Raw genomic sequence first — 12,500 nt, 5'->3', positions numbered from 1 at the left:
AAACCATATATTATCATTATTATTATTATCATATTATTGTTATTATTGTTACACACACACACACACACACACACACACACACACACATATTTTGGTACCATGTAACTTTATTTATTGCAGAGAATGACTCCCCAATTCCTCATCCAAAGACAAATTGTTTACTTTTTTTTTTCCTGGTTGTAAAGGTCGCGAACTTTTCTCCTCGTCAACTTCTCCGAAAGACGCTCTTACATTCACAAGATTATGCGATTCTCAGAAACGCCAAATTAAAGACGCGAAACGTCAAACTTTAAACCACTCCACCAAAAAAAAAAAATGAAATATCTTTCTCTCTCTCTCCTTCAGAAATTCTGAAGCCAAAGACACCTGCATCTGTTAATTAATGCTTCAGCATTCAAGGCGCTACAAATTGCCCCTGAAATTCTGAAGTCCAGAAGATGTCAAAATCTTACTTGACACTTGGCCCACTGACACGGGGGTCTGCCTTCTCCCGAATAAAATATTCATGGCATAATCAACACCGCCATGAAGAAAGTAAGGGACTAATGACGTTCTATACCCTTCAGCACAGGTTATCGCTCCCATAAGTGGAATAACATAATTTGGTGCCAGCCAGAACAGAATTTAAGTAAAATAACATCGTTTGGTGCCACTCAGAACAGGATTTAAGTGGAATAACATCCTTTGGCGCCAACCAGAACAAATTTAAGTGGAATAACATCGTTTGGCGCCACATATAACAATATTTAAGTGGAATAACATAATTTGGCGCCAGCCAGAACAAGATTTAAGTGGAGTAACGTATTTGGTGCCAACCAGAACAAGGTTTAAGTGAACATTGGCGCCAACCAGAAGAAGAGTCGTTAAGTATGCCAACGTAGAGGAGGAGGAGCTGACGTCAGGGCACGGCCAGACTTCCAGAATTGATACAATGCGATCACGATGTTTTTTGCGCGTATTGAAAAACAAAATCAATGAGAGAGAGAGAGAGAGAGAGAGAGAGAGAGTTCACAAGACAAGTTGAAAACTGTATACACACATACACACACACACACACGCATCTCGTGGCGCAATGGTAGACATCTCGGCTACCACTATGGCGATGCGGGTTCGAATCCCGCCCAAGGCTGAAATTATTTCAGTATCTCTGCGCTGCGAGTCGTAACTTCAACTCTCGTGAGCGGAGAGTTGGGGTTGCGCGTGAAGCTCACAGCATTACCCATAAACCTGTCATATACGAGCTCTGAGCTCTCTTCCGGGAGGGAAATAGCCGTCGATCACGAGTCCAACACGTGATCCAAGACCATGGTGAATCACACAGATCGCATACACTGCTGTACCGAATGAGAGGATCGAACTTCGGTCGATTAGGTCTCCATGGCCCGTGTCTACTTAAGCCTTGGTTCCTTTCAGGAACTGAAAACGAAATTCTCACGTGTGGGGATTAATACGAGCTCCCAGACAGGTTAACCCCTTTCCCCTAACATGAATAAAATCGTCTGGCGGCGGACCAGACTACAACGATAAAAGTACCAGCTAACGGGGTATAAATTCACAACATCACAAACCAATCTTGGAGGATAAAGCGAACCAGGGTCTCTATCTGATAGGCTTTTGTCTATTCATTTATTTCAACCACCAGACAGACCGAAATCAGCCTGCCAAGTCATGCAGTCACTGCATGAAGAAACGAGACTTCCTGATCGTGTGTGTCACCTACTTTGACGACCGAAAATCTGAACACATATATATATATATATATATATATATATATATATATATATATGTGTGTGTGTGTGTGTAGTCACTTGGTCTTTGGATCACGTGTTGGACTCGTGATCGACAGCTATTTCCCTCCTGGAAGAGAGCTCAGAGCTCGTAGGTCCGATCTATGGGTAATGCTATGACCTTGCACACACACACACCCCCAACTCCCCGCCCACGAGAGTTGGAGTAACACCCCTCAGCGCTGCGATACTGATATTATTTCAGCCCCGGGCGAGGATCGAACCCGGACCTCCGTAGTGGCAGGCCAGAGCTCTAACCACAGCGCCATGAGTGTGTGTGTGTGTGTGTGTATATATATATATATATATATATGTATGTGATATATATGTATATATATAATATATGAAAAAATTCGCTAGTAACAGTGACATCAATCTGATAATTTTTTATGAAAGTCGCATGTAGGATTCGAACCCACTGAGTTAAGGCTCTGTGAAGGTAATCTCAGGGGTGGCCGAAAGTAGTGGGTTCGAATCTTACATGCGATTATCATAAATATTACGATATATATATATATATATATATATATATATATATATAATTTCAATTATGGCCATTCGCTGCATGTGATCCAATTCATTTACTGCTAGTATGCTCTTCTCTCCCATTAAATTCTTAGACTATAATACCCCATGACAACTGAGTGACAGTCTTTATAAGCCGCAAATCTTTATCCAAAGTGCATTGCAATTGCTTTCACGTTTGTAAGATTGTTTATACACAAAAGTTATATATACGCACAAACAGGTACCATAACACGCGTTTCATTGAAAGTATGAGTATTTTGCTCAAATCAAAGATGTCTGAAAACACATCTTCAGACAAGAATAATTAAAAAATCAGTTATAGTGGCTTGAGTGAATAGATGAGATAAGATGATTTATTATTCTGAGAAAAACTATGCTCAGTTCTTAGAAACGAGTAGTGGTTACTGAGAGTTTTGTCTGATGAGAAGAAATAAATTGGATCCAATCTCAAGAAGTAATATTCCCTCCACACACACATGCACATACATACACACACACACACGCGCGCGCGCATCTATCACTTTTCCATACAGATTACTTGATGTCTGGAACAAATTTGACGAAAAAATCGTATGAGCAAAAACCATACAAGAATTTAAGAACAAACTAGATGCTGAGAGATACAAAGATGGGTCACTACGAGCATAGCTCCCCTTCCCGTATAATACAACTAGATAAAATACACACACACACACACATAAGCGAACGAGGATGGTGGCAGTAGGTGTCTTGAAAAACATTAACTTTGTGACACAGATTCCTCCTTGAGGAATATCCCCTTAGAACCATACATACAACCTCACCAAGTGTGATCGAGCCCCGTCTTGATGAAGAACAAAGTCTGTATCGTAATTTACGGGATAGACCGGTGGATTTGCAGTGGACCATTTAGAATGAACAGTCTTACAGTGACGCTCCTTACACTGAACAGAATCGTTTGGTGTTGGAACAAAACCCGAGAAGAAAATGTCGATGGATATTTTTTCGTCTTTCCAATACAGTGAAGTACCTGAAGTTGGACAAAATATTAAGACGACAGACAGAATGAAACATGTAAAGTTCGTCGTCTTTTCAAATATGATTTGTCCAGAAGTGAGAACAGAGTTGCTCGAGCAACACCACAATTGCCTCAACTTTTATGGATTTGTTTACCAATAAGTGTACTTTGTTTCAACATCTCTTTCTAAAGAGTCACTTATGTATCAAATGAACACATGACAAAAGTCCAACGGACAAAAACCCAACCTGCGAAGCAGACAAAACCCAATAGGAAAATTGGGGGGTGGGAGGACATAACCTAACCTAACCTAACCTAACCTTAGCTAACCTAACCTACCAATTGGGGTTTTGTCCGTTTGGAGTATTGTCCGTTCACAGTGTCAAATAACTCTTCGTTATATGTCGATAGTGAATAATGAATCAAAAATAAAAAAACGCAAACTGTAGAAGCACTGTTAAGTAATTACACGGAAATCTACATACCACTGTAAACAGCCACTCACATGTCAAGTAATCTTTCTTTATATACCGATGGTGAATAAATCAAAGATAAAAAATACACGAGCCGTGGAGACGCTGTCAAGTAATTACACAAAAATCTAGGAGAGAAATACGCTAATAGCAGCGACATCGATCCGATAATTTTCTTTTTTTTTATGACAGTTACATGCAGGACTCGAACCCACTGCACTCGGCCATCCGTAGATTACCGTAACAGAGCCTTAAACCACTACACCACAGAAGCTAAGATTACTGTGTCAGCGTTTTCTGATCGTCGTTTGAATCTACAGTACATGGGATCTCGAACTTGGTAAGTTATTGCAAACAATCAACTCTTTTGCTGCGTTGGAAGGAAAGGTTTTTCTCAAGTTGAATGAAATATTCTGGTGATAGACAGAACAAATGTGTAATTAGCCAGTAGCAGCGAGAAGGCTAAAAGACCTCGTTCTGACACGTGTCAAACGATCTTGTCAGTTTAAGGGGATAATTTCGTTTAATTTCTTCTCTGATATGGTGACCCACTTTACAGATTCTGTTCTGGTTAAGAACTCTATGGCGAAGGAGCGAGATGTACAATCACAAACAAAAGTTATGATCCACACTATAGTTCGACGTATTTTTTTAGCATATACATACATACATACATACATATGCAATAAGAACACTAGGAACGTGTGTTTTATAAATGCAAGGTAACCACTTAAGAAAATAAACGGATCAGAGCGCTTTCGTATATTACATCTTCAGTGTAAATTACACTGAAGATGTAATATACGAAAGCGCTCTGATCTGTTTGTTTATTTTCTTAAGTGGTTACCTTGCATACACACATATATACATACATACATGCGATATATATACATATGTATTGTATTTAGTTAACAGTTAGGATAATCTAAAACAAATGTAAGACAAATATTTCTAATTTTTGTATCATAAAAAAAATCTGGAAGGGTCAAAACTTTTGACCGTGATTGTACCTTTGAATTTCTGGTCACACTGACCCAAGAACTTGGATGTAATTACACATACGAGGTTTGTTGTCAATTTCGTATTTCACCATATTTGTTCAAATAATTGTTGTCATTACGAAATCCTGTTTAAGGCTTGGTGGAGTTCCTCTTAACGTTCAGACAAGAGTTGAGTACAGTAAATTGCAAAATTGCATGATTCTGAACCTAAGTTCTAAACAGCTGTCAAGCAAGGAACATGGCTACCAATAAAACTTAATACACTACGATGATCACCATTTCTCGTGACCTATAACACCTGCAGAAGTGTTATTTCATAACACACTTCCTCTTTACGTTGTACTTAACACTTTGAAACTTTACATATCAATTGTAGTGCACTTTATGTTCGTGTACATCTGTGTACACTTTAATGATGCATACATGTGTACATTTGCATGCACAACACAAGTGCACGGGAATGTGCACATGCAAGTTGACATGTAATGCTCATGCAAGAGTAAAATCAAGTGGACACTTACAATACATGTACAGACACGTGTGAGTAATTACACACATAGGTCCACAAATACACATGAAAAACACGTACACACTACTTGTGTGTCCATTAACGCACTACCACTAACTTAATTACACACATGTATAATTCGAACGCACACGCACTCGTACACACAAACGCACATGTACTCGTACACACAAACGCACATGTACTCGTACACACAAACGCACATGTACTCGTACACACAAACGCACATGTACTCGTACACACAAACGCACATGTACTCGTACACACAAACGCACATGTACTCGTACACACAAACGCACATGTACTCGTACACACAAACGCACACACGAGAACACGTACACAACGTGGTCTCGTCTCATTACGTCACGTTGGCTCCTTCCCCTCCCTCATCGCCTTCCCGTGATTTAGCATCAGGATCTCCCTAATGCTCTCATTGTTGAAACCCAAGCGACGACCACCGCACACCAACAACAAACAACCAAACAACACTACGAGGTAACAAACAGCACGACCTTCGTCGAGTGGGAGCTCGCACTTCAGGTCGTCCTTATTTCGAGTGCGACATCCGCCCGAAGTCGAGGATGAGGTACCTACGAGGAAGCACTCACACTTGAACTGACCTGCACTGACGTAGTAGTTGTTGGTGAACATCACTTGTTTACCACCTCAAGTGGGAGTTGGAGGAAGTGTGGCGTGGTCGAGGCCCAGGCCACGTCGTCCTCGAGGGTCAAGGACCACCAGGAGCCGAGCAATGCGGCTCTCTGGCCGAGGTGCTACTGAAGGAGGTAAGTGCGTTGTTTGTGACGAGCTCGCTGAGCTAAGCGAGGTGTCTGAGGCCGAAGGTGGACCTTCGGTATATGGCCACGTCCTTGCGAAGTCACACTTAAGGTCACAACCGCGCAGGGGTCACCGACTTTACGAACAAAGTTACGACCTCGGTATCACGTGCGAGAAAGAGTGTCACGTTCACCCACGTCACGTCACGTCATGTCAGAGGACCGACACGAACGGGTTGCCGAACGTCAGGACGATCAGTCACTGAGAGCCAAGGATTGTCTTCTGGAGAACGAGAGAGGAAGACAAGAAGTTCTTAGTCCTTCGCAATTTATCGGTCCAAAGCAGTCCTAGTGTATTACATAGACATCAACAGGAAGAAACACTCTGACGAAGTTCGGATCCTGAGAGGGTCATTTGAGTTCGATATGTGACAGACCCTTTGACGAAGTTAAATCCTTGAGACGATGATCACAATACCCACTGAGTAGGAGGAGGAGGAGGAGGAGGAGGCGGAGAACCGCCGCCGGCAGGCACCGCAGCTGTCAGTGTGAGCGGCCTGACGGGGACTGACTTGCAGATGAACCTGGCTCTGGCCACACAGCGGGCAACCCACCTCACAGTCCCGCCCCAACGCGAGCCCCGCCCCGCCCTGCTCGGCGAGGTGCCGCCTCCTATGGCCACTATTTTGGTCACCAAAACCAACTCAGGCTCCTCCTCTTCCTCTTCCTCCTCCTCCTTGGCCCAAGTCTGCCCACAGTGCCAACCCTTGGCGTCTCCTCTTCCTCCTCTTGCTCCCGCATCTTCAGCCCCCCTCCCCCCCTCTTGTACATTATCCCCCCTTCCCCCCTCCCCCCTCCCCACCACCACTATTTTAACAGCGCCATCCTCCTCTGAACATGAAGTATGTTCCTTCGTAATCTAACATAACTTCTCCAAGCGAGACACCAGTCTTTCATCCCTTTGACGCCAGCTTTTCTTCCCTAAGATGCCAGTCTCACTTCTTCAGACTTCTGTCTTTCTCCTTTGGAGTCGGGAACTTCTCTTCTGGCGCCAGAGTTTCATCCCCTGGAAGTCGTGACTTCTGTCACGGTGCAGATCGTTTCTACCATTTCCAGTCCTTCCGACCCTTGGCGCCAGACTCTCTCTCGAAAGGTTCTCTCCGAAGACCCGTCCTTCCTCCACCAGAAGAAGTCTCCTTTCTCTTAATGTTGGTCATTCGTCTACCAACACTTGACTTTTTTATCTCCCGTGGTACCAGTCTTCAATCATTTTCTTCTTACTTCACACCAGGCCTCCTTCCCTCTTTAGCCACGGCGCCAATTCTGCCTTCCCTTGCTCCATTTCTTTTATCTCAGTAACTTTTGAATTTCTACCTTTGACCTTGGGCTACATTCCACAAGCCCCTCTTCCCAACAACGAAAGCACCTTTTTTCATCCCTTGGCGACAGTCTTTGCTTCCCAATCGGCATCCTTTTCAACCTAGGAACCAATCTCTTGTCTAATGATACCAGTCTTCTGACTCCCCGTGACAGCATCTCCATCTACGATCCTGGCTGATCTTCATTTCCTTGACGCCGATCCCCCCCCCATCCTCTTCTGCCATCAACATTTTATCTTTTGTCGCCAAATAGATCTTACCGGGTCAGTGACTCCCTAACAAGCACCTGTAATTACTCCTATCGCACCAATCTCTTCCCCTTTGAAAACAACCAATTCATCCTCCATTTACTTCCTCCATTATTGTTTGATCTCCTTAGAGGTAAATTGCCATTATTCTACCATGAAAGGAGACCTTTATTACTCCACAGTAATATTTCCCCCTTTGGCGCCAAACTTAACTTCAAGGCACCAATTCCCTCCCTGCGAACCTGTTCCCACCCCTCTGGCACCGGACTTTCCTTTGCTGGCGCCAGTATTATCTCACCTGTCGCTAATCTCCTCTCCTGTGGACCTAACCCGATATGGGATACTGACTGCATACGTTTCATGCAGTCAGTATTCTAGGGGACTTTACTGACAACCCTAAGGACCAATCAGGCAACACACTTTCATGTCATGATTAGAGACTATCCACCCTAAAAAAAAAAAAAAAAAAAAAAAAAAAAAAAAAAAAAAAAAAAATAATAATAATAATAATAATAATAATAATAATAATAATAATTTTTTAACTATTCCTCTCTTCTTCTTCCACCCCACCCTTCACTCTCTTTAATCTCTCTTTTAACTACCTCTGTAACTTCACCTCTTTGATTAGATACTGTTCCCATAGGTAGAATCGTTGGTTATCTCTGATAGAATAAATATTGCTCTATGGGTCTGCCCATAGCCAGGTACTGTAGGTGCATAACTGTCTGCCGACAGTAAATCTAAATACTGTAAATGAATAAACAAATATATACATATATATATGCAAAGTAGACTACTTGGAAAAAGAAACTAACGAAGCAGAGCGCTTTCGTATATTACATCTTAAGTGCAAAAAGTATATAATATATATGTATATACATACATAAACAAATGAACAAATGTGTGAATTGATTAATAATTACGTTAATAAACAACTCATAAATAAACGACTATGAATATAACAAATGAACGAATAAATAAATAAATAAGGAAATTAACGAATGCACGAAAACAAACATATAAATCGATAAATACATCTATAAGTAAACCGACGAATACACACTTAGAGAAGTTTCACTGTTCTACAACTGACTGGCCAGGCAATGGTCACCTACCTAGAGGAATACATCACTGCCACTGAATAACGATGTCTGGCAAGCGGCCGAGGTAATTAACGACGCCAATTTCATTAAGGGGCGGACGAGCTGCAGGGACGACAGTAGAGGAGGAGGAGGAGGAGAAGGAGGAGGAGGAGGAGGAGGAGGAGGAGGAGGAGGAGGAGGAGGAGGAGGAGGAGGAGGAGGAGGAGGAGGAGGAGGAGGAGGAGGAGGAGGAGGAGAAGGAGGAGGAGGAGGAGGAGGAGGAGGAGGAGGAGGAGGAGGAGGAGGAGGAGGAGGAGGAAGGGTCGCCGTCACCGCCGTCACTGTGGATGTGATGAATCGTCAACTAGATTAACATCACACAAGAACTCGGACAAGAAATGGTGATGGTTGAAGTGGAACGGTGGGGCAGGAGGAGGAGGAGGAGAAAAAGGAGGAGGAGGAGGAGGGGGAGGAGAGGGGGAGAAGAAGGAAGAGAAGGAGAAGGAGAATGAAGAGATCGAGGAGGAGAAAGCGAACGATGAGGAGGAGGAATAGAAAGAGGATAAGGAGGAGGAAGAGAACGAGGAGGAGGAGGAGGAGGAAGAGGAGGAGAAGAAGGAAGAGAACGAGGAGAAGGATGAAGAGAACGAGGAGGAGGAGGAGGAGGAGGAAGAGAACGAGGAGGAGGAGGAGGAAGAGAACGAGAAGGAGAATGAAGAGAACGAGAAGGAGAATGAAGAGAAGGAGGAGGAGAAGGAGGAAGAGAACGAGGAGGAGGAGGAGGAGGAGGAGGAGGGGGAGTAGCAGCAAGAGGAAGCAAAGGTGAGGAGGTGGTAATGGTAGTGATGGTGTTAATGGTATTACTGGTGTTGGTGGTGTCAGTAGTATTACTGGTGTTGGTGGAAGCGAAAGTATCAATCTGGGTTGTGGTGGTGGTTGTGTGTGTGGTGCCAATGATGTTGTAAAAGATGGTGCACAACAGTCGTGGCAACAGTGGTGTTGATAGCAATGATTGCATTTCTGGTTACGGGGATGCTCACAGCGAAGGCCGTGGCAACAGTGACAACATAAGTTTTGTGACAAATAACACGATGTCGAGTTGAAAAATTCGTCGATTCTATCGTCTAATGGGACAAAGAGGCGATCCTCAAAAACTGGACACTTGTCCTAGCAAGATTATCTATATTTACACACACGAGTACTCGAGCATATACGTAATATGCAGATTAAAACAAGGAGAGACGAAATAAAGAGGTGAGCTGAGCAAGCTTATTAAAAAAAGGTAAAAATCAGAGCGGATGACATTATTCTTATTTCAGAAAGAGCAGAGGGCTCGAAAGATATACTGAGTGATCTGAACAACGAAAGTCTCAAATTAGGCTTGAAGATGAATTAAAGTAAAACTAATGTTCAACTCGAAAGTAGTTATAACCGATGGTGAAAGTCTTAAAGAATTTGAAAAATAGAATTGTTTAGGTCAGATAATAAAACTGATAATAAAATAAAAAAGTGTATCACAATTGGTTGGAAAATGTTTGGTATATGTAAGACCATTGGAGGCTCTATACCTATATATCTGAATCGCAAGGTTTACAATCAGTGTATAATGGCAGCTATGATCTAAGATATGACACTTGGAAATTGAAGAAGGTAATGTAGACAAAGGTAAGGAGTGCACAGAGAAGAAAGGATGGATAATTGTTGGAAATAATGTTGAAAGACAAGAAGAGAGTATTTAGGGAGAGAGAGCACGCTGGAATGATAGGTACTGTAAAGGCGATAAAAGAAAGAAAATTTTAAAGAGCAGGGAAGTTAGTGCGATAGAATGATAGACGATGGTGCGAATATGTGACTGACGGGATGCCGCAAGATGGGAGGCGTCGAAGAGGGAGACCAGACAAGGGAAAAAATGAGATAGAGAAATTTGCAGGAGTGACGTGGCAAAGACTGGCACAAACGCAAGAACCGTGGAATGGTATGAGAAGCGTTTGCTCAGTAGTGGATCTGAATGGCTAAGTGATTAATATGTATACATATAATACGTACACGTACACACACACACACACACACACACACACACACACACACACACACACACACACACACACACACAAAGAGTATGGGGTAACTACATATATTAATTTAAAACAATGTATGATAAATAAAGATATAGATATTGTACCTCACGAACAAAACTCCAACCCGGTACACTACAATTAGGTAAATACAATGAGGTAACCACACACACACATACACACCTTTTTCGCAAAGCGCTCTCTCCCTTAACATTTTATTTCTAAATATTGAAACTTTCTCCACCCAAATTTCACACACACACACACACACACACACACACACACACACACACACACACACACACACACACACACACACACACACACACACACACACACACACACACACACACACACACACACACACACACACACACACACTAATGGCGCAGTGGTAGAGCGCTGGATGGGAAGTACGATGGTGCTCGCAGAACCCAGTTCGAATCCTGCCCAGGGCCATAATGATTTCGGTATCGCTGTGCTTCGGGTCGTTACTCTGACTCTCGTGGGCGGGGAGTTGGGTGTGTGTGTATGTGTGTGAAAGATCATAGCATTACCCATAGATCGGTCATACGAGCTCTGAGCTCTCTTCCGGGAGGGAAATGGCTGTCGATCACGAGTCCAACACGTGATCCAAAGACCAAGGTGAAAGGTGAATACACATACACACACGATTCGGTGGCGCGGTTGATAGAGTCCCTGACTGTCACTACAGTGGTCCGGATTCGAATCCTGCCCAGGGCTGAAATAATTTCAATATCACTGCGTTTAGAGTCGTTACTCCAACTCTCGTGGGCGGAGAGTTGTGTGTGTGTGTGTGCGTGTAAGGTCACTGTATTACCCATAGATCGGTCATACGAGCTTTGAGCTCTCTTCTGGGAGGGAAATAGCTGTCGATCACGAGCCCAGCACGTGATCCAAAGACCAAGGTGAATACACACACGTGAATGACGCGTCTTGACGCACCTACTGGCCACGAGAGAGATCGTCATGACTGTCATATGACGATGCGTGACGTATTGGATGAGCTCACGCCAATGGCTGGCCAAATATGCCAATGACTCAAGCCCTGGCAGCCAATGGCAGACCCCACGTGCTATGACGTCACAAGTGCCAGTTAATTGTTGGCTCGGCTCGCAATGACGTCACTGCTGCGATCTCGTGCGTAAGCCTGCGTCATTCACTGAGAGAGCAAATCAGAGTATTAGGATTCTTTAAGACAACAGGAGAATTCGTCCTCTATATTTAAATTGCATAAAGACGTGTGTATATATGTATATATGTATGTATGTATGTATGTATGTATGCATTTATGCATGCATGTACATATGTATGGTGTGTATGTATGTATATATGTATGTATGTATGTATGTATGTATGTATGTATGTATGTATGTATGTATGTATGCATGTATGTATGTATGTACGAGTATGTATGTATGTACGCATGTATGTATGTACGTATGTATGTATGTATGTATGTATGTATGTATGTATGTATGAATGTATGTATGTATGCATGTATGATGTATGTGTGTATGTGTGCATCCATGCATGTATGTACATGTATACATATATATCTATGAGATAAACAGATGCATCTTTGTAAATATTTTTGTACTTATATG

The 12,500-nt window shown here is 42.8% G+C and overlaps 1 protein-coding gene across 2 annotated transcripts in view; it reads right to left on the bottom strand.

Moving 5' to 3' along the window:
- Nucleotides 1-12,500, bottom strand: part of LOC143021425 (uncharacterized) — a 175,701-nt gene that overhangs the window by 91,876 nt on the left and 71,325 nt on the right. Inside the window, exon 1 of one of the 2 annotated variants that reach the window (XM_076178876.1) lies at nt 5,933-6,682. The exons of the other annotated variant lie outside the window; for it this stretch is intronic. Coding sequence (XP_076034991.1) covers nt 5,933-5,963 — 31 coding nt within the window. The 5' untranslated portion in view covers nt 5,964-6,682. Of the gene's footprint in view, nt 1-5,932; nt 6,683-12,500 lie in introns of those variants that run through there. 2 annotated transcript variants of the gene reach the window in all.

Source organism: Oratosquilla oratoria, chromosome 42 (assembly GCF_046742065.1).
Source record: "Oratosquilla oratoria isolate Oo_2021 chromosome 42, ASM4674206v1, whole genome shotgun sequence".
Classification (NCBI taxonomy): domain Eukaryota; kingdom Metazoa; phylum Arthropoda; class Malacostraca; order Stomatopoda; family Squillidae; genus Oratosquilla; species Oratosquilla oratoria.
Note: the sequence above shows the minus strand (reverse complement) of the source record. Positions and strands in the feature narration are given on the sequence as shown.